Raw genomic sequence first — 22,072 nt, 5'->3', positions numbered from 1 at the left:
TCAGTCTGATTTGTCTGTGCTTTAATGGTTACACACATATTATGTGTGTGTTATTAATTGATTTGACATGTTTTCCAGTTGTGGTCCACTGACTTGTGATGTCCTTCAAACCGAGACAGATCACGTCTTTAGATGTTGCGCAGACATGCCCTTGCTGCGCTTGTTATTTATTATGACAACACGATGCCTCTTGTCCTGAAGGATGGTTTAAAGTAGGTCAGGACCAGCTTTACTGCTAATTGTAATTCAGACTGTATGACTCTGCAGCAGTAGTAGAAGCATGATGAATGCACTCTGTTGTTTTTGCAGCAGCATTCCTCTGAAACTGTTTTCTTTAGGCTACCTTTTTCTCTGACAGGTGGATGAAAGGGGAAATTACTGTTGGCCGTGTTAGATTGAAGAAAAACGTGTTGCCAGGGGCTTCTGTTGTGCGGCTTTTCTCTTTACATCTGTATGTTGAGGCATCCATGACGCTTGTCACGTTTAGGTGTGATGTGTTTGTCACATTGCTCTGCTCTGCGACACAAATCCTTGAAGAAAACACATTAATGAGGTAAAAAAAGAAGAGTGTATGGGCCGCTTGTTCCATGCTCTGACTGTGGTTTCTTCCTAAAACAGAAAACGCCTTCACTTCACGTACATACACAGGCTGTTTGTATTGCTGATGTAGGTCAGAGTAGGAAAAACTGGTTCATGTGGTAGGTGTGTCCACTTCGTGTTCACTTGAGTGGTTAGAAGAGACTTAAAGCTGCGCACTGTGTGAATGTTACCCTGGATTTACTTTACTTATTGGTTTCACACCTTTTCTGAAAGACGCCATCCACAAACACCAGGACATAATGCTGTGGGAAGACAACACAGAGGAGTGCAAACAGCAGAGGAAAGTTCTGGAAATGTGCAGGAAGTGATGGAACCAGAAGACTTCCAGCAGGACGTGTGGAGGATAAGTTTCCCTGTCAAAGAAGTGAAGAGGAGTCATTTAAATCTTCTCATTCATGCTGGTAATGAGTACATGGTTATTTAAGAAATGACTGTGCGTCTCACAAAAGCTTCCAGACACAAGCTGTCTGTTTAAACTTTGATGAGCACACTCTAAGACTAATACAGGATATTTATTCAGGAATGCCTCGTGGGCATACAGGAGGCGGGGATGTTGTAGCTGTCAGAGCGGCCCCTCTTCCCCTCTCCCTCCCTCTTCAGTTATGACTTTGCCCCTCTCTCCTCTGCCTCTTGCCTTTTTGCAGAAAAGAGGAGGGACTGTCCAAGTAATCCAATACCTGCTCAATTCATGAATGTTACTGTAACTTGCTGAACTGCCCTGACAAGTGCAGAGGTTAAAACACATCAGAGGCTGACAGCTCAGGCTGCATCTCTGCACGGCTGCCCGACACAGAGGAGGAAAAGGAAGAGAAACACTACATTAAAACAAGAGAGAGGGGGAGACCTGGCACAGCTTCAGATGCCTCCTTTGGAAGAATGATAGAAGTAGCTGTGGGCTCCCTGCCATCCAACATGTCTGCAGAGGAGAGCGCTGTGAGAGAGAGGGCTCAGAGTGAGACGGATCACTCTGAGGGACTGGATGAGGTTGTTCTGGGGCGCATTGCCAGCTTACCTCTGGATCCATTCCCACCCCGGGACTTCAGAGGGAAGTTTAAAAAGATGCGCCACAAGAAGAGGCCCACCATACTCGAAAGTAGGTACTGCCGTGGTGATCTCATCAACTGAGCTGTTTTTAATCTGGATGAAATGGGAATTTTCTTGGAATTGTTTTGCAGAGGAAATACTGGTTACTACTACCATGACTTTGTGAAATGCCTCAGCTCCTCATTGCATTTGTCGTAGTTACCCAGGAATCCGCTGGCTTGTTAATAATGGAGTTAGACAGTAGCAGAAAGTACATCACACTTTCTTTATCTCTTTTTCTGTCTCACCCCACTTTATAAAGTTTCTGTACTCCTTATTTAGACCAACAGCAATGCCGTGAAATAAATAGGGACGTTAAAGACCAGAATATGTGAGCAGAGAAGAGTAGAAGATGAAGAAAGTCGGGGCATCAGGGGCAGAGAGTAAGAGTGAGAGGGAGTCAAGTGTTTGAGCCTGATAACCACAAAGATGGCTGAACTGGACAGACATACCTCACATTCCTGACCTTCATCAGAGCCTGATAATGCTTTTAATAAGTGCTCAATGCGTCCGGGCCCTCGCCCACCTAAAGCCCAATTAAGGGGAAAGGTTTTTGTTTAATCAGCAATGCTTTTCTGATCTAGTCGTCTTTTACACACGTTGCTTTGAGAGTGAACTCGACGCTGCAATAAACAGACCTGCTAATTGCGAGCGTAGTACTGAAGCAGTTTCCTTCTGAAGGAGCGACACTGATCTTTCCTGCATGCCAAGAAACTGTCTCTGCATCGCGTCTAAACATTTGGCAGCCGACACGTTCGGAGACATCCAGAGCAGATGTTATGCAGCAATATAAACACATATTAAAGTTCCTGTAAGGTGGCTTAACGTCTTGATATTTTCACGATATCTGCTCCTGGCTGTTTTGATGTTGTGGGATACAAACACTGAGGTGTTTGTGGCATTACTGCATTTTCTTCTGATCTGTTTGACAGTTTAGATATCTGTGAAAGTGTACTGTCAGCTTTCTAGCACACTCACCTCAAATCTCTCAGAGGGACAGCTCTATTACACAAGATAATACTGCTTCTTAGTCTGTCAGGAAAGGAGAGACCTGTTAACCTCCTACTGCCACTGCTTTAGACTAGTGTTGTATTTGATACTAAGTGGACATAAAGTGATTACTGCTGTGTCCCTCTGTGCCCTGTGTTCATCTTCATATTTCAGTATCTCTTAGTAACCATCAGTGTGATTGGTGCCTCTGCGTTTCCTGTTTAGCAGCCATGTTGGGGGGGGGGGGGGGGGGGAGCTACATTTATTCAGCGAGTGTGTTACATAACGGTCTGCCCTTCAGAGGGCCTCTTACTGGACATGTCAGGCTGACCAGATTATAACTGATGCAGAAGTCATGGAAGTGAACTGTGTTCATTCAGTGTGTGAAGAATCTGTGTTGGGTTAATGTGATCAAGTGATTTGCTTTGGCCGTAGTAGGTCATTAGTCACAATTGCTTTTTCGTCCCAGGAGAAATTCCTTATCTCTTCTGTTTGTTGATTTTTGCAGAGAACTAAAAGCCCATATTTCTAGGAACATGTAATCGCAGAAAGAGATCTATGTAAACACATCATGTGCAAGAAGTCTTTGCAGAACCCTCAACTTTACATCATTAGAATTAATAAGAACATTATTTTTGTAGAGCACAGAGGGACTATTTTATCAACTGTTTGTATTTTTCTTAGCCTGACTACTTGGTGGTTTCATGAGGTTTAGGAGCTGTTTGCTGATAGAGCAAGTCACCTCCCCTCAGGCCGGAGATACAGATCACTCACCTTCAGGACTGAGAGAGCCATGTCGAGCTTTGTGCCCACATCCATCAGACTCATCAACAGTTGAATGTTCTATTTTTAACATCATTATTTATTGCATATTCATTATGTTTTATTTTTTATGTTTTAAGCTTAATTTACCACTGTTGAATGCTCTGTGAGTGTTGTATGTGACCGTGTGTGTGTGTGGTATGTTGACGCTTTTACACAAATGAAGTTCCTAACGGATAGATAAAGTTATTTGAATTGAATTGAATGATACAGTGGAATAAAATGTACTTGTTAATAAATATGTCAGCAATCATTAGTTGAAATATGAAAGGGATTATAATTGTTTTCACCAAGTGACAGCAGCACTAAAATTTAGAAAGAAGCTCTAAAAGTCTTCAGAAGTAACCTCAAAGGTTCCCACGTACTGTCCCGCCTACACTGTTTATCAAACTATAAAACTATTCCAAACAAGTCACCGGCCCTGATGACATCAGTCTGGCAAAAAAAGGCCAAATAAGGATAAAATTAATGGAAAAATGTTTCAAAACAAGTTATGTAATCAAGTCTTCACCTGCAGCCTCTCTCCTTTGATGCAGATCTTTTAACGTCTTTATTAGCATAACCAGCCGGGCTGCTCTGCACAGTGTACACATTACTTCCTGTCATGTTCTTCACATATTTAACAAAGAAAGCAGCTCTCTGACTCCGTCCCCTGGGGTGCGGGGTTGTTACGGCATGAAGACAGGGTGTCACAAAGCGTAACACAATCCTTGTAAGTGGTGGCACAAGTCACGGGAGCACTTTTGTAGGAGGTTTATTTAGAGTAGCCAGAATAATAACAAAGTCCCAGCTGTGGGATTACACACAAATATACAGTATACTATGCAACAGAGCGAAACACTATACAGACACAGTCTGGGTGCAGTCAGGACACCTGAGCCCCTGAATGTGTGTTTACACAGCACACACTGCAGCCAGCGATGGCTGCCCCATCACAGTGTGTTACATAATGAAGGTCAAGTGGCTGTCGCTTGATGGACAGACAGAGTTGTGATAGGATTATACTAAGAGCGCTGAGAGGCAGCAGAGGAAGAGGGATTGGAGGGTGTGTTTTATGGGCCATATGGTTGATGACATGCATCTGCTTTTTACGCTGAAAATGATGTGAATATTGGATCAGTTGTTGCGTATCCAGGGAGAGCAGCAGGGAGGTTTATTTCCATTTAGATTTAGTTGGAGACGAGTAAGATTAATTTAAAGGCCTCCATAAAAAGAGGGAATTCTACTGGCTTGTCTACACATGGATCATCCCCCAAAGTTCAATTATTTAAGGCCTTTATTCTGAAAATACAAATGTAGCCGGATATTTTCGGCACGTCTGAAGCTGCTGCAAGATTGGATGTTTTAAAAGATGATTAACGCAACTAATACTGCTGAAACTATTGAAAGTAATTTATAACCGATTGACAGAATGAAGCTGTAATTTTGTGAACGTATTATTTTTAATTTTAAAATGACTTTTGACTGTTTTCAGCCAAAATAAGCAAGTTAAATATAACACCTGGGACTTTATTCCAATTTATTACTGACCCTTTCCTTTATTATTTGATCCTTTTTAGCTAAACTGACTCATCGTGTAATGGATATATGATGTAACTGATTAAAGATGGCGCAGCCAAGAAGTAAAAGGGTTAAAAGCCAACAGTCAGATCCCCTGTGTGCAGTTAATCCCGTCCGCCTGCTGATCACTTTAGTGTCTTCTCCTCTCCGCCGCTCTCCCAGATGTTCTCTGTAATGTGTCATATTTCCCGGGTTCTCCATCTCCTCCCTCGCTGAGGGTGGCCGGTCAGATGTTCCCAGTCACGCTGAAAGACGCAGAAGCCCGAGCGGTGTCATCATTATCAGGCCCTGCCCGCACGCAGACAAACAGTAGTTATTATTAACTGTGCTCCGCTAAGAGGATTGCTTCCTGCACTCTCAGCCTCCGCGCAGTTATTTAAAGGGAGCTTGCATTGCCGCCCACTGCCTGCCACAGCTTTAGAGAGAGAGAGAGAGAGATGTTAAGAGAGTGAGAGAGAAATAGAGAGAGATGTAAGCAGAGTGTGTGTGAGGGAGAGAGGGCTGATAGCCAAGGACGGGACACAAGAGGAGGGGTAAAGCGGTGCTGGTGTTTTCTCAGGGTCTCGTCAGCGCAGCATTGTGTGTGCGTCACAGCGAGGTGACAGCAGGCGCTACCTGCTGGTCCCAGCTCAGCTGCTGCTGTTGCCGCTGCTTCTGGAGGGAAACCATAACTAAAGGGGGGACACTCAACAGGAAGCTGCAGCCATGGCCAGCCAGCAGGACTCTGGCTTCTTTGAGATCAGCATCAAATCTCTGCTGAAGTCGTGGAGCGGCAGTGAGTAGCAGCTTGTCTATTGTTGTTGTTGTGTTTGCGCTCAGCTGACTGACTGCTGCGAATCCTTTGGGAGCCTGACTTTATAGCCTCTCTGTCCTGTTATTCCTTGTTGCAAAATGAGATGATATTATCGCTCAGCGTGACAGATGCTGCAAACTTGGAAGCGTCATACTTTTAGCACCACACTTCACAAGGTTTTCAGTTGTCTCTTAGCAACAAGGGACAAAACTCTGATTTATCTAGCAAGAGTTATCAGCTCAGAAGAAGTTGATCATCACGCACAGGCACTTAACACTGTGCTACAGTTGCTATCACTTCTGTGTACATTAAGTTCTGCTGATGGTGATTCAGCATCTTATTTCTGCTGCTTCACTTTAAAGTCCATCCTGATTTTACTTCAGAGGCCCTGACAGACGCTAAACAGCTCTTATTAAGTGCAAGGAGGACACAGTAATAGGATTAGTGGAGGTTCAGCTCGGTTGCATATTCCGACCAGCGCTCACAGCTTCTCTGCCATCCATCCGGCCCGTGAGGATGGAAGAGGAGGCCTCTCGGTGTCTTATAGCGGAATAATTCTGTTTTATGTAAGATGCGAGAGGTTGACTGTAAATAATGCATCTTTTGGAAGAAGAACAAACAGAAAGGAGGAAAATAAGGCTGCAGCCAAACCAGGAAATTGCACCTTATCCAATGAAACACATTCAGTAACTAAATCTCTAAACGTACAAAATCTAAAATAAGAAACACTAGCAAGTCAGCTGCACCTCTCCGACAATGAGCTAGCCTGTGTGTATCTACTGAATCTGAATGTAAAGAGATACTGTAGGACATGCTGTCCCTGTATACACACTCAACATTGAGCCATCTCCTGATCATGTTGCATAATCCGCACAGTGGGTCACTTTGCTGATAAATCACAGGCATTCTTTGTGCTGTATCAGCAGCAGCGACCCTCAGATATGCATTTAACATTTTCATTAAATATGTGATCTTCTAATCTCATCTCTCTGCTGCTTCCATTTATACCAGCCGTTATGTAATAAATCATAAGACGGCAACAGAGACAGTGTAGTTAATAACACTAAAAGCGCGAGGACTCCAGGCGTGTTGGCTGCTGATGAGGACATTTCAACAGATTTCACTTTAAATATTTGAATCCATAAGAACTGATAAGGTATTAATAAGTGCCTGGAGCCAACAGTATGTAATTCCTTGCTGCATAGCTGCTCACTCGTAATGTAAACAAAGTCAAGGCCCTTTTAGCCTCTGTGCCTCATAAGTCAGTGTGTCCAGCGCTAATAAAACAGTGACAGCCAGCAGCACAGGACTGGCATTGTGCAGCCGCGGCGTCAGGTCTGGTGTTCAAACAGCCTGAAGGCCGGTCCTCCATCAGCCAATCAGAGCAGGGGATGAGCTGCATTGAGCTGAGCACAGCCATGGTGCTCTTCTGATCAGAAGTCAAACATGTTGTTGTTAAGCTCAGATGCCATTTATGTTCTGTTATGACATGCAATTATGCATATTTACAGTTTAAATCATCCCTCTTTCATGTGCAACTGAGTGTGCAGTGCAATATTTATGCTCTGTTTTGAGAATGATGATTCAAGAGTGAATTAAAGGGCCAGTTCGACGATTTTCAAACTCAGTCCTATCATGCTATTATGGGGAGCTAATGTTATTATGGTAGAAAAAGGCAATTTCACTCTGTGCCTTTGGAGGACATTATCCGTCTCAATGGGCCCTGGAAAACCTCCGCCAGACTACGTAAAACGCGTCATCTGGCGGAGGCCAGGGAGCTCGCTAAACTACACTTCCTCAATCTATGACGCCCACCTCTGATGTCATGTCTCGTTCAAAATCGTCAGGTTTGAAATGTAGACTGCAGACCTGAAGATTTTTCGACGATCCACCGCTATATTCTCGTCGTATTTCGGATTCTGTTCCGCTCTGAGCCGTTGCCTGTAGTATTTCACTCCAGCTTCTCTCGCTGGGCCGTTCCTTTCAGAGGGAGCAATGCATGCTGGGTGTTGTAGGAATGCAGAATGGGCAAAACCACGAGCTGTTTGTACAACTTTCTCCACAGCTATGGTGCCAGTTTCAAATATTATTGCTTCTATCGATTACAGAGAGCACCAGCTTTGACTGACAGTGGCTTTTTCCAGGGCAGAATTGCTCCTTTAAGTTGCTGGTGGTAAATAGTTTGAGAACCAAGTTTTAATCTGCTTTTCTCAGAGGTCTGTAATCACTCTCTCACTCTCTCCCAGTTTTTGGGACACCCAAACTGTGAACTTCAGATATGATGACAGTAGTCGGATGTTGTTGCTCCCTTAACTCCAGCTGTCGCTTCCTCTTTGGACAAATCTTTCCAAAATAGCTCAGCTTGTCAGGCTTCCAGATTTGCAACAATTATTGTGCTCATTTTACTGCTTTTCATTAATATAAAAATGAAGTCAGGTTCTGGTTGTTAAAAGGGCCCTGTTTTATTCCTTTGACCTTAAACTTTATGATCTAAACCTGGCAGCAAAATGTTCTCGCTTATTACGTCACATGACGCAAGCACCCACCTTTAGTTTAGCAACACAGAACAGAGTCCCTTTTATTCCAGTCCAGGAAGTCTAAAACATAAATACTGTACAGGGCTGGAGGAGCAGATTATATAGGTAATGATTTACAGTTTCAGTGCCTCTCACAGAAATGCAGAGTCAATGTTTCTCACAGCAGCTGCATGAAGTGCTCCCAAAGGTCCATGTTGACACAGGAATTTCTGGTCCAGTGAAGGAGGTCAGTGGTGTCTAAATATCCTCCCACTCTGTTCACAAACGGCTGCTAAAGTGGTTGTTTACTCAGCGGGACAGTCTCTGTGGATGCATATAGGGAGCTGCATTCTCTCTACACGCGTGTGTGTTATGTTGGTGTGTGTGTGTGTGTGTGTCCCATAAAGACACTTGTTAGCCTGTTTGCATTGTCCTCTTGGGTGCACCACCATGCTCAGGGTGTTTCCAGCATGGCGATGATGTCATGCACACTGTGTCCGAGCTCCTTGTTTGCAGAGTCACATGTCACATGCCCAGAGAGCAACAGAAAGGGTTTGACTGGACACTGGCTGCTTTCTTCACCTCAAATCTCAAGTTTAAGTATTTAATATGGGAACAATTATATAAATCTTATCTTGATTTGATTTATTTAAATGTATTTTTCCCTCTGAATGCTGGTTTAATAGATTTTTTTGCGTCCAGAGTCTCTTTTCCTGGGAAATTACCAATAAAAATGTCCAAAAAAGTCTTAAATTCTTTAAAAAGTTGCCTAAAGTGAAGTATTGCCTGATCAGGAATGGTGTTTACACTCTGGTGGTGGTTGCCTCGTGCTTCAGGATCACAGAGGTGGAGGAAAGGGGAGGGCTGCTCCGTCAGTAAAGTGTGTACCCCGGGTTAAATATAGACACATAACTATGCCACCATAGCATGTTGGACCTCGTCACTGTGCTGTGCCTCAGCTAAAAATTCCTGCCTGACCTTCACTCTTGGACGGCACCGCTTGGTCACAAGGCGAGAGGAAGCCATAGCAGAAGGCAGCTCAGAGAAAGAAAGAGAGAGAGAGAGAGAGATTGCGTGGTCTCCCGTACCAAACACTACTCCCACTTTTTAAAACACACCCGCCGTTGGCTCCGTGCGCCATGGAAACTATGCCCAGCAGGACAGAGCCAGCTGATACACAAGACATGGACGTTGGTGGATTTTACTAGTAAGGATTAGTTTTTGATTCAGGACAACCCTGGACACCATACCCTCCTTCCCCACTATGGACGGGACGGCCGTGTGCTGGAGTAAGGCCAGCGTCATCAGCTTCATCAAGGGCCTGGGTAGGTGCAGAGTGGCCGCGAGCGAGTGAGGGGAGCATGTTCTGAGAGCCGCACGTGCTGAACATGCCTTGATGGATATCCAAACACTGCATGTCCTGAAAAGATCTGGCAAAGAAGACATGTTTACTGCTACCACAGCCTTTATCCACTGTCTCTTATGCAGCCTCTTAAAAACACTGATTAGAAATTGCTGTTTTTCTTCCTTTGCTCTGCATGACATCTTTTGTTGTGTAAAATCTCAATTCACCATGCACTTGCAGTTGTTTGCAGTCTCCTCCAACCACCTGCAAAGACGTAATCCTTCTCAGTAAAGCAGTTTAGGCGATTCATTAGAGCTACTTTTATCCTGTCAACCTTTGATCTGCAAGAAAATTGATGTTTCTGCTGCTGATTCGTCCTCTGGCAACTGCACAAGCCATTAAATTAAATTACCAGTTATCTGATTCTGCTGTTTAATACGTGCTGTGAGTATTTTTTCTTGTCACAACTTGACTACATGAAGATTAATGAGTTACATTTGAAGGTTCAATGGGTCTTGTGCTTAAACATGAAATACAGGCGCAGAGTAAACTAAATTACACCCTCCTTTGGAACATTTGTGATGAAGTGTTACTCCCTCCATAAACAACCCAGTTATGTAATAGTTTCTTCTGTTTTTATCTCACTTACGCTACAAATATGCAGCATGTTTAAGGTCTTACCAAACCAGTTCTTTCACATTTACCCATTTTGACCTAAGAAAACCAAACTCCCGCTCACGACAAAGGCGGGAGAAACGTCTTCAAGAACTTCAAGAACCAGTTGCCTTTTGGATTAAGCCTACAACAAAGGCGAACGCTCCGTGTTTGATATGCGATGTCGACAGATGTAATGTGTTCCTGACACAGTGCAGGCTGTTCTTTACCGCTGCTGAGGTGCTTTTCTGTCCAGTCACATTTATTTATTACACACAAATTCACACTCTCCCACACACACAGAATGCAGTAGCTGAAGAAAATGTGGTTCTCGTTGTGAGGCGATAAGTCTTCTCTGTCCGGCTGAAAACCTCGCTGAATATTTTAAACGTCAGATTTATGGCAGTCTGCGAGGCGGGCGATGAGAAGTTTCAGGCTAAATAAAAATCTCACGCTTGTAATGAGGTGTTTCTAAGCAGTTCTTTACTATATTTAGCTCTTTTTGTGTCTGGACCCAGCAGAGTGTGACACTGAGGTACATTTTAACTTGTGTGTTAGTTTGCAGGGTTTATGGCCTGAGTCAAGCCATCCGTAATTAAACGCAGGCCACATCATAACACTGGCTGCAGGATGGTCCCATGCACAAGATTTTTGCTTCCCTCAAAGGGCAATGACATCTTTGGTACGAAATGAAAACACCAGCTGCTGGCCATGGTGCTTTAATTTCCATACACGCTGTGTTCACCGTAGCAGGAGGGAAGAAGGAGCAGAGTCGGGGCAGGCCGGTGCCCTCTGGACAGTCTCCCTCAGGAATGTTCAACATGTCGGCGACTTTATGTCCATGTTTGGAAACTTCTCAGTAATACTCTGACTGTCTGCTGATCCTGTCCCACTCATTTGTGCTTGAATTAGCAGTGTTTCACTTCACTAAATTGTTTCCCATCTTGTGCTTTTTGTGTCGTTTCCGCAGCCTCGCCCGTGGGGAACGGATACAGTAAACCCCCCCTCCCTCCAGTCTGCTGTCCCCAGGGAGAGAAGGGTCCCCCAGCCATGATGCCCATCAGCATCGACCCGGAGAGCAAGCCGGGCGAGTACGTCCTCAAGAGCCTGTTCGCCAACTTCACCACCGTGTCGGAGCGCAAGATCCGAATCATCATGGCCGAGCCGCTGGTGAGTCGGGAGTCACTGAAGAGCTGCAGCTCTTTGTGTCCGGTGGTGATTACTCGTTGTTTCTCTGTCCCTCTTAAACATGTATTGAGATTGTTACGCTCCAGAAGTTCAGATCAAAGATCAGCTGTTGATGTTATCAGGGGAAGTGAGGTCATGCAATTGCTGCTCTGTAATCAGATTACTTTAATCAAAGCTAAAGTGAAGTTGTTACAGATTGTTTCATTCGAATAATTTTGTCCACTGGTAAAACTGTTAGAAAAAAGGCCCCAAATACACATCTTATCTTTGGAGAATCTAGTTATCATCTTGTTTGCTGTCTCGTTAATCATCTCATGACCCCTTGTGGGTGTCCCGACCCACGGGTTGCGAACCGCCATAACAAGGTCAGACAGGAAGTCTGACAGACAGGCCCACAATAGGTGGTTTGACAGGAATGGATTACAGAGAGTGGTGGAAGGAAGATTTGGATTCTCAAGTTAAAGTACCAATACAACTAATGTTAAATATACCTTAAAATAAAATAAGCAATATGTACTTGAAGACCCCCTCCAGTGTAAATCAAGTGTTTAACCTTGTAAACATCTCCATGTGGTGTTCTTCATGTGCTACAAGACATATCAGGGACAACATGAGCAGTCATCTCCATGGCTGGGCCTGTCTGCTTTTAAACTGCAGTGTACCAAGGACAGGCTGAACAACACGTTTTCCGATTGGCAGGTTTGAGACATCACAAACCTAAGGAGCCAATCCCGTTAATGGACGGGACGACGCTATGTATATCATTATGTGTAACCTATGGCAACCACTTGCGCGAGCCAGCTATAACCGTTATCATCATTTTTGCAAATTCAATACTGACTACCAACGTTAACGTTACTACTGCTAATTACTACATTTCAAGCTAGCTAAGTTTCAACAAGCTGCCACTAAACGATGGCAGAGACGTGTTTTGTTTTCGTGACGGAGGGGGCGGTTGGAAACGTGCATAGTGGGCGGGGCCTATGCAGATTCAGAATTTTTAATGAGGGAGAAGGAGGAGATGCCTTGGGAGGTAATTAAACGTATTTTGCAGAACAAAACGTATCAGACACAACTTATTATTTCAAGTAGAGCATTTTATGTGTCTTAAAATCTGACTGGAGCTGCTCTTTAAAATATCGAAAGTAAAAATACTTAATCTGGTTATATATATAATATATCAGCAGAAGTTAGTTCGTAGATGCTGATGTATATTTCTGTGGCCTGTTAGTTTTCTATGAAGGAGTATCCCCATCAGAAACCAAGGTATAAAATGTGGATTGTTTCCATACTGAACACTTCTGGAAAATAAGATGAAGGTAAAAGAGCTGCTGGATAAATCTCCTTGTACAATGGAGGCTGAAGCCCAACAACAGCTGTCATAAATCATTCTGCTGACAGACAGGCAGACAGACAGGCAGGCAGACGGACAGAGAAGAGCCACTCACCACCTGCTGTTAGAACCACATTCGTATCTAAGTGCTCAAAGTCAACTAAAAATGACCATCTGGTCTCTATTACTAAGAAAGGCTGTAATCACCATACCTGTATCTTTATGTCCTTAGACACCTTTGGCATTGTTTTTCCCTGCTCATGGTTTTTTTAGAAGTAATTACAGGCACTATGTGGTTTCAGGGAGGCCGAACTACAACAAAAATACACAAAATGGAACCAAATTAATCAACATATCAAACGGAGAATCCCTGACCTACAACTTGATATTTAGATAAAAGGAGAAAACAAACTGCAGAGCTTGTTTGGATGCGTGCTTGTGGCTGCTGTGGACGGGCTGTCACCAGTTTTAGGGGCTGTGATTTATTGGAAGCCGTTAGTCATGGGCCTCGGTCTGCAGGGAAGTGTTAATTACCACAGGGAAAGTGTGCTACCCCTCGTTTCAGAGTAACTCCCTCCAGAGAACTGCAGTGAGGATGTGTCTCATTGTTTTTCCTCTCAGTGGAGAGCCTCCTGAGTGATTTGTTTTAGCTCTGCGTCGTGGTTATTGGTGTGCAGTTGTCTCCTGAATTGTTTTTAACTTCGTCCACCATGTTCAGTTATCCGTCGTCAGTATTTTTTTTATCAAAATCTACTCCTGTTAAGGGAAAGTAAGAGGAGATACATGATATCTAAGTTCTAAAGAATGAAAAAGAAAATGCTGTAAATCTGTGGGATGATTGAATACCTACATTGTTGCTGTATCCGCCTCAGAGGCAGTAACATCCGTTAAAGCCCAACATTGCAAGACGCATCGATTTCCTTGTCATCCCAGCACAGAGCGGCCCCTCAGGTGCAAGTGTTTGCCCAAAAATTAAAAGGTTCATCAGAGCGCAGGGCTTAGCTGGCGTCCTGCAGGAAAGAGAGCGACATTACCATTTAGCCCACGCACCTTCAATGTCAGACACATCAGACAGTTTGGATTAATTGCAAAGTAAGTGATGTGCTCTGAGTCTCTGTCTGGATAACGAGACGGGCAGTGTAGTGGAGGAGCAAGTAGGTGAAGTACAGCAGGTTTGTTTTGTGCGATATTAGATTATGTGGGCTGTAAACACTCCTGCATTACTACTGTACTACTGTTTGTAAGATACAGCCGTGTCACAATACATCAAGCGCTGTTAGGCTCTTATGTAGACTCAACAAAGGACTGCTTCAAGTATTTTAATGTTTCAGGAGGTTTTATTGTCGTGTTACAAATGTGTTGTCATCCAGGTTTTTGGGGATCTATTTCTTATAAATCCAGCTGTTATTTCCGAAAGCCCCTTCCCACTGGTCAAAAAACCCGCTAACATCCGCTAACACCCGGCTTTTTTGCTTAGTGGGAAAGGCTACAATCGGCTTTCAGACCAGGGTAATTACCGCCTCGGCTCCGACCGGCATTAATGGAAACACAAAACCTGTGTCGACACGTTAATCTCCGCCCCCTTTCCGGTGTAATGCTATGACGTGCTTCCTTTCTCAGCTACAAATTCAACCCGTCTCCGCCCAAGCAGCGCTCGAACATCGTTCCAAATTTGTTGCCGCCGAGTTTGATAAAAAGACTGAATGAGTGATAGATACCATAAAGACCTAACCACCGTAACATCTTCACTGTTTACTAACCCTGTTTCAAGCGCGTTTGTGACGTCAGCAGAAAAGAGACCGAAAGGAGGATACTTCACTGGCAATAGGAAAAGAGACAATCTGCATTTATTAGCAGGTCTGAAAAACCAGCGTCAACACGCTAATTTTAAGAAATCCAATATGCTACTAGTACTCTGGAGAATCAGGAAACCATCTAGAGGAGTGTCCTAGACTGTGTTCACCCCAAATCCCCCACGAAGGCCTTTCTGTCAGATGATAGAAGACTGTAATAATGGGAGCTGTCATGGACGTCCCATCTCTAATATCTGACCCTGCCTGCTCATGCCGGGCGTCAGACTGATTGATGGCTCTCTCATTAGCTGGGGGTGTAATGAGTCCCTGTTTCTAAAGTACTGCACACTCTCTCTCTTTCAACAGGGCGGGTAGAGTTATGAGCTTCAGACCAAACTTTAGTGAACTTTGTAAATCTGAAATTGTACAAATAAGACGGCAAAAGTTGTAAAATGATTCTCTTTTGTCTGTTTTCAGGAGAAGCCATTAACAAAGTCTCTGCAGAGGGGAGAAGATCCTCAGTTTGACCAAGTAAGTGCTGCTTTAATCTTAGTAGTAAATAAAAGAGAAGATGTTTTCTATTATAACCCACAAGAGGTTAAATAAAAGACTGTCAGGTCTCTATGCTCTCGTCTTAAATCGTGCTCTACTACGATGCACTGTAACGTGTAAGAGCTGATGAGTGAAAGCTCTGCTCACATCCTGTAAGCTCTTTAAAACCCAGTCAGGGGCAGGCGTGTTTACCTTGCGAGCTGGCACCGGCTCCTTGCTAGGTGTGTCCGGCAGGTCTGCGGCTCAGCAGAGAAGGCCCTTTCACAGCCACAGGGGTGTGTTTGTGCTGCTGCGTGAGGCCATTCAGCAGCCACACAGAGCCGGGATTCTTCTCCAGCCTCGCGCTGAATGAAGGGCTCGCTGTGTTCCCCCGGCCCCGACCAGGCTCTCCTCCCTTCCTGTGTGCCCGGCCCATCCCACCCGTTCCTTCCTCTCCCCTCTCCCTCCCTCAGGACTGAGGGAGGTTACCCCATGCTGCACCTTGTCTCCCTGCATAGTCTTAATGAGGACCGGCTCGCCCTTTAATCTGAAGCTTCAGACTTTGCTTAAAAGCTTCCTCATTTCATTTCTTACCCCGCTCATTGTTTAAATGTAGGGAATACGATGAAATATAAATTAATTCTCCTGAGCGGCTTGACTTCTTTAAATTGCTGTAAAAACAAACAAAGGAAACACTGATTGCTATCTCTTACTTTGGTATGTTAAGTGCTGAACACAAACATGCATTTGCACTATGTATTCTCGCTCTTTCAGCTGATAAGCACCATGAGCTCGCTGGCTGAGTACTGCCTCCCCTCCATCCTGCGCACTCTGTTCGACTGGTACAAAAGACAAAATGGACTCGAGGAGGAGCTGCACGAGTACCGGCCGAGAGCCAACACCAAGTCCAAAAAGTGAGACTCATTCAATTGATTTCATTAAAAAAACAATGACTCACCTGTAGAGAGACAACGACAGAGGTCACATGAAATGTTTATTTATAGCAAACCTGTTGCTCTTGCTTTCTCTCTCTTACAGCGATGAGCAGCAGAGAGATTATCTACTTGAAAGGAGGGATTTGGCCATCGACTTCATCTTCTCTCTTGTACTTATAGAGGTTTTGAAACAGGTGACTTGACTTAACTGTTGTTTGCTGTGGTAAGCTTATTATTGTATTAAATGCAGGGTTTGAAGGATGTCTCGAAAGACTGGAAAATGGTTGAAGTAATATTCTCAAAGATTTTCATCCAAATAAATGTCTGTGCAGTCACTATCTATCGCCTAATGAGGTAACACAATGGTGATTGAGCCTATGGCCCTCTGATGAAAGCCTTTGCATTTGCAGTATTACAGACTGGGTGTCTGTTTCGACTTTCGCGGAAAAAATCACCCAGTTAGTGACGCATTTTCCATCACCCAGCAGTGATTGGTCTGCCAGAGAGGGTAGGCGGAGCTAAGCGGCCGTTTTCCGGTCTCTGCAAGTGTTGCGAGTAAACAGTAATCTACTATGGCTGAACAAACAAAGAAAAGATCGATGACTACAGATATAACTTCAAAAATAAGTGAAAATCCAAAGAAAAAGAAACAAATTGGACGCTCAGATGAAGGCAAACAGTCTAAAAAGGAAAGCGACCGTCAGCCAGGAAAATCAAGAGTTACAACCGGAGCCAACCGTGGACGTCACACATGAAACACTGTCTGGAAATCTGGGAAGCGTGCTCCCGCAATTACCGTTTATCACCACAGGTGCCGCCAAAGAGAACGAAACAGATCTTCGAGATTAGCACTTTAACTTGATCCATTTCAAGAATGGGAATATGATTTAAATATGCTCCTTAAATATGCCAACACAGTGACACAAAAATCTTTTAATATTTTAGAATTGAAACATTCCCAGTATCAATCCCATTTATTGCCTCATCTCCTGGCATTTCACACATGCATACCCGAGCTGTGTGGAGCCAGATTAACCTTGAAAGTGCTTACTCTTAAAACGCTGTACGAGCCCTGTAAACATACCTCTCTTTTATGCAGCTTTTATTATTTATTGCTGCTGGAAAAACAAACCGGTGGTATGTGCATATGTCGTTTTCAGACGTTCATGCTGTTTTGTCTCCTGTCTCTTAACTAGATGCCTCTCCATCCGGTCCTGGACAGTTTGGTCAATGAAGTCATTAATTTAGCCTTTAAGCACTTTAGATACAAAGAGGGGTAAGCTCGTCTTCTTCCACCACTTGTCTTTCTTGCTTTTATAGTTTGAAGCATCTCTGAGGTTTGCTTTTCCTTGTCCCGTGTCCAACAGGTATCATGGTCCTAACACTGGCAACATGCACACTGTAGCAGACCTCTATGCTGAAATCATTGGAGTATTAGCCCAGTCCAAGTAAGTAGCAAAGAAAGAACTATGATTATATAATTAAACATCGTTGTTTTTCTCTCCTCATCTTCCTTCATTGGCTGTTAAATCTTGGTTCTCTGCTCTGCTGGGCTTTGGTGTCGTGCCACATCATTATGGCGTGTAACAGCCTTTGCGCGAAACACTCCCCGCTTCAAGAGACTGGAACGTACTGGAGGGACGACACACTTTTGAACACTTCACACCAAAATAGGACTGGAAATTGATGTCTTTCTATTTGAAGTTTTCAGATCACTGCAGCAAGGAAAGATCTCTTAAAATAGAGACATGATGGGTGAGGGTGAGACATACCTCTTTTCCTACAGGAGACACTTTTATGGCTGTCTTTACTTTAAGCAAAGAAAGAGGTCAAGAATGCAAACATGAATAATTCAGATATAACTCATATATATTTATAATATCTTCCAGGAGCTTGCCGCTGCTTTAAAAATATTCTCAAGCACTGTTTCTATGTGTAGCAATAACAAACTATTCAGTCGTCTCAATTAAACATCCGAATTCAGTGGCTGGAGTACTCGACCAGCCACCAATGAGGACGTTAAGATATGTGAGCTCCCAGGATGAATTATCTTCTAAATTTAGACCAGCTGAAGAATCCCAGCTCTGGTTCAATTTGGGCAGGGGATCAGGTGCTCGATGAGGAGTTCATCTCAGGGCACAGACTCGCAGTCTGCATTTTGAGGCCAAGATGAGGGGGGGGATTATTTTTGGGAGGCGTGCTCCCTCAGTCTTGTCACTGTATTCTCACAGCGTCACGACTCGCAGCAGAGGAAGTTTTTTGAGGAAGTGCTGATTTGGGATTTGTCTGACTGAGCTATGCAGGCGTGTCTTTTTATAGAATCTCATTTAGTTTCTTCTTCTTCTTTTTTTCTCTCTCTCTCTCTCTCTCTCAGGTTTCCTGCTGTGAAAAAGAAGTTTATGACAGAGCTGAAAGAGCTGCGGCAGAAAGAGCAGAGTCCTTATGTAGTCCAGAGCACCATCAGCCTCATCATGGGGGTCAAGTTCTTCCGCATTAAGATGTACCCTGTCGAGGATTTTGAAGCTTCTTTTCAGTTCATGCAGGTACAAAAGACTTTAATAATTCAATATAAAGTCCCTCAAATATAGGCCAAATATAGGCTTTTATCAATGATACCAACACCAGTATCAGAAATTACTACAAGTACAGTAGCCTACAAGTCACTTATACAATAAACGTATTATGGCTGCCACTGGCATCTACTGTTAGTTTTGGCGTATACTCAAGTTTAGGTGTCTACATGGATATTTGGGGGGGGAATGGTATCAGAACATCTCTTGTAGAAATTAAAAAATCCAAGGAATGTTAGCATTTCCTGCCCTATGACCTTGACTGTTTCCTATTAGCTTTGGCATGCAGTTCCTGGATTACTTTCAGTGTCGACCATATAGTATCAAGTCTGTTCTCTTGGGTAATGCCAGTCTTGGATCCCATCAGCTATAGTCTGAGGACGATGTAACCTCTGGACACAACGGTGAACATGCCCGGCGTGTAGCCAGCAGTTAGCGATAAACAACTTCCTTTTCTGCGTGCTGCATTGTTTACAGAAAAGAACCCGTTTTTCCTGTGATTTACTTTAATTAACAGGTCTTATCTTTGCCGAAATTTCAACATCATGATGCAGATTAGTAAAAAGTAAAAATCAGGCTTTGTCAGGTCTGTCCTCAAGAGGAGAAGAAAACTACTTTTAAAATGCTCGTTTGTTGTTGTTTCTGATGCATTCGAGGAAGTCGGGAAATCTGAACGCTAAGCGGCTTTCGTGACACAGCGTGAATTAATCTCAAGTTGAATTTTAGATCTAGAACAGGTTGTTAGCTGTTAGCATGCAGATGTCTGTTTATAGAGATTAATAAGAAGCTAAATCATCATCAGATGATGCTGATGGGAGCTGGGATGTCATTACGGTGGATTACGTTCTGCCTGACTTTGCTCTCCACACGGATTGTTTTTCCTTCATGCGCCGCAGCCTGCTGATACGTGATTGGTCAATATTACTCGGACTACAAGCGTACTACAAACAGAAACCAAAACTCTTGCCATCCCTAAAATCTGCGTCCCTGCCTACAGATTCTACATTTCTATGTAGAATCTGTAAATAGAGATTAACAAGTCAGTAATGTATGTTATCGCACATTTTTGGCGTATGCTCAAGTTTAGGTGTCTTAATGGGTATTGGGGAGGAACAAATGTTCGGAGAACATCTCTCATTTAACAAAAACTTCAGAGGAAAGCATTTCTGCCCTGTGACCTTCACTGTTTCCTATTAGCTTTGTCATGCAGTTCCTGGATTACTTTCAGTTTTAAACAGTATCAAGCCTGTGTATCTGTATCTGATGTAAATCTAACCCTAAACTTTCTCTACATGTATCGTAGATTTCATGTCATAAACTTTTATTAACTATTTACTCTCTTTTCTGTAGGAATGTGCTCAATATTTCCTGGAGGTGAAGGACAAGGACATTAAGCACGCCTTGGCAGGTCTCTTTGTTGAAATTTTGGTTCCTGTTGCAGCAGTAAGTGTTTTTTCCTCCAGCATGTGTTCCATCACACAATATTCAATAAAACACAAGAAGGGAACTACTTTGCGTCTCATTATGTGACCGTGTTTGATGTTGTTCCAGGCCGTGAAGAACGAAGTGAACGTACCCTGCCTGAGGAACTTTGTGGACAGCTTGTACGACACAACCCTGGACTTGTCCTCCAGGAAGAAGCACTCTCTGGTTCGTTACTCAGCAGGGAACAAACTGACTGTGATTGTTGCCTTCTTGTCCCTGTGTGGCCCTGTTTGTTTTTGTCCACCTCTGTTTTCACTCTTGACACCCTCTGCTGCATACTCAGATCGCCTGAATGCCTGTGGTCTCTGTGAATCCTCAGGCATTTCAAGGTCACTCTTGCGTAATGTTCTACCGCAACGTCATTGTCCAGACTAGAAATAATTTATGAGGGAAGACAGGCTGCCTTTTCAGAGCATCAAAACAACCATGAAAGCAGCACAGCTTATAATAAATGTGTACGTTATGTCACCTCCCCTTTCTATAAAGCTTTTCACCACAGCAGTTAAAAGTGAAATCAAAAGATAACAGCCCTTATGGAACAACTGTTTTCTTTCACACAAGGTCTACAATCCCCTGAGGCAGCGATTAAAGCTGATAGTCACTTATATGAGCGATGCATTGTCAGCAAAAAGCAAAACAAAAGGACATAATCTCATAAAACCTGGTTTACATCTAAATTGCATGTTAGCAGATTCACAGATAACGTAACCCCCCAATTATCCAATCAAAGGACAATCAATGCCTGTGTATAAAAAAAAGAGATGTTAACACTACTTGTTCTCTGCGCAGGCGTTTTACCCGTTGGTGACGTGTCTGCTGTGTGTCAGCCAGAAACAGTTCTTCCTCAACAGATGGCATATCTTCCTCAACAACTGCCTCTCGAATCTGAAGGTAACTTTTATTTCAGATTATAATGCTCTTTGTTTTGGACAAAGAAATATGTGGACGGTGCATCACTGTTGTCAATCTGATGTGTGTCAATCTACTTTGCTATTTGGTATATTACTTTTACGCAAACACGTGTTGCAACTTTGTCCTGTCATTGACTTTCTCCTATTGTAATTTGAATTACAGAGCAGAGACCCTAAAATGGCTCGTGTTGCATTGGAGTCCCTCTATCGACTGTTGTGGGTCTACATGATCAGAATCAAGTGTGAGAGCAACACTGCAACACAGGGGTAAGTAGATATGTCCCAGTTCAGGGGCTGCATCCCTCGGAGGACGTATTTGAAGGCCCACTGTGTCATAGCGGCGCATCGAAGGCTGTGCCATTTCGAAGGCTCCTTCAGACGAGGCCGACAAATGCGTCTTCCTTTTCCCGGGCCACGATGGATCTATCGGGTGCATCCGTTTAAATGTAAACAGTTTCAGCTCAACCGAATAGTCAGCGTTACACATTTACAAAAAAACGAAAGGGGCCTTGAAACAAATTATCTTTAAAATAATAGGTTAAGTTACGCAACGTTAGTTATGTTGGCTAGTTAGCCTGCTAGCTACCTGATGCTAGGTGACAGGAGCTGCGTTTGGTGCAGGGTTAAGGGCGGACGAAAGAAATCCTCCGTAGACCAGACCGTCTCATTTCAGTTCAGCCTTAGCGGTCTGCACAGGCTGACTCATCCTCCAAAGACCTTTGAAGGATGCAGCCCCCGAACTGAGACACAGCTAGTATCTTGTAATTAATGAGCCATCCAGAGATGTAGATGTGTGGATTTTATTTGTTAACTTCCAGTAGACATGAATGACAGTCTTTAATGGTATTTTTATATGTCAATAAATACCTGAGAGAAGCTTAAAGTACATGGGTTGAATAACATTTGCTTCTCCTAAAAACTTTGTGAAAACAAGAACACAGAGGTTAGTTAAAGTAGAAGTTT

At 43.6% G+C, this 22,072-nt stretch overlaps 1 protein-coding gene across 2 annotated transcripts in view; it reads left to right on the top strand.

The window, feature by feature from the left end:
* The first annotated feature begins 1,304 nt into the window (after positions 1–1,304).
* The window catches only part of frya (furry homolog a (Drosophila)), a 47,925-nt gene continuing 27,157 nt past the window's right edge, over positions 1,305–22,072 (top strand). For both annotated transcript variants that reach the window (XM_069668612.1, XM_069668611.1), the window contains exons 1-12: positions 1,305–1,693; positions 11,334–11,533; positions 15,155–15,208; positions 15,983–16,122; positions 16,247–16,337; positions 17,340–17,419; positions 17,511–17,591; positions 18,518–18,686; positions 20,064–20,156; positions 20,265–20,363; positions 20,988–21,089; positions 21,273–21,376. In XM_069668612.1, the coding sequence (XP_069524713.1) occupies positions 1,477–1,693; positions 11,334–11,533; positions 15,155–15,208; positions 15,983–16,122; positions 16,247–16,337; positions 17,340–17,419; positions 17,511–17,591; positions 18,518–18,686; positions 20,064–20,156; positions 20,265–20,363; positions 20,988–21,089; positions 21,273–21,376 (1,430 nt within the window). In that variant the 5' untranslated portion in view covers positions 1,305–1,476. The remainder of the gene's footprint in view (positions 1,694–11,333; positions 11,534–15,154; positions 15,209–15,982; positions 16,123–16,246; positions 16,338–17,339; positions 17,420–17,510; positions 17,592–18,517; positions 18,687–20,063; positions 20,157–20,264; positions 20,364–20,987; positions 21,090–21,272; positions 21,377–22,072) is intronic.

This window comes from Semicossyphus pulcher, unplaced genomic scaffold (genome assembly GCF_022749685.1).
Source record: "Semicossyphus pulcher isolate SPU_LCO1_2020_fin unplaced genomic scaffold, fSemPul1.0.p SCAF_19, whole genome shotgun sequence".
Lineage (NCBI taxonomy): Eukaryota > Metazoa > Chordata > Actinopteri > Labriformes > Labridae > Semicossyphus > Semicossyphus pulcher.
Note: the sequence above shows the minus strand (reverse complement) of the source record. Positions and strands in the feature narration are given on the sequence as shown.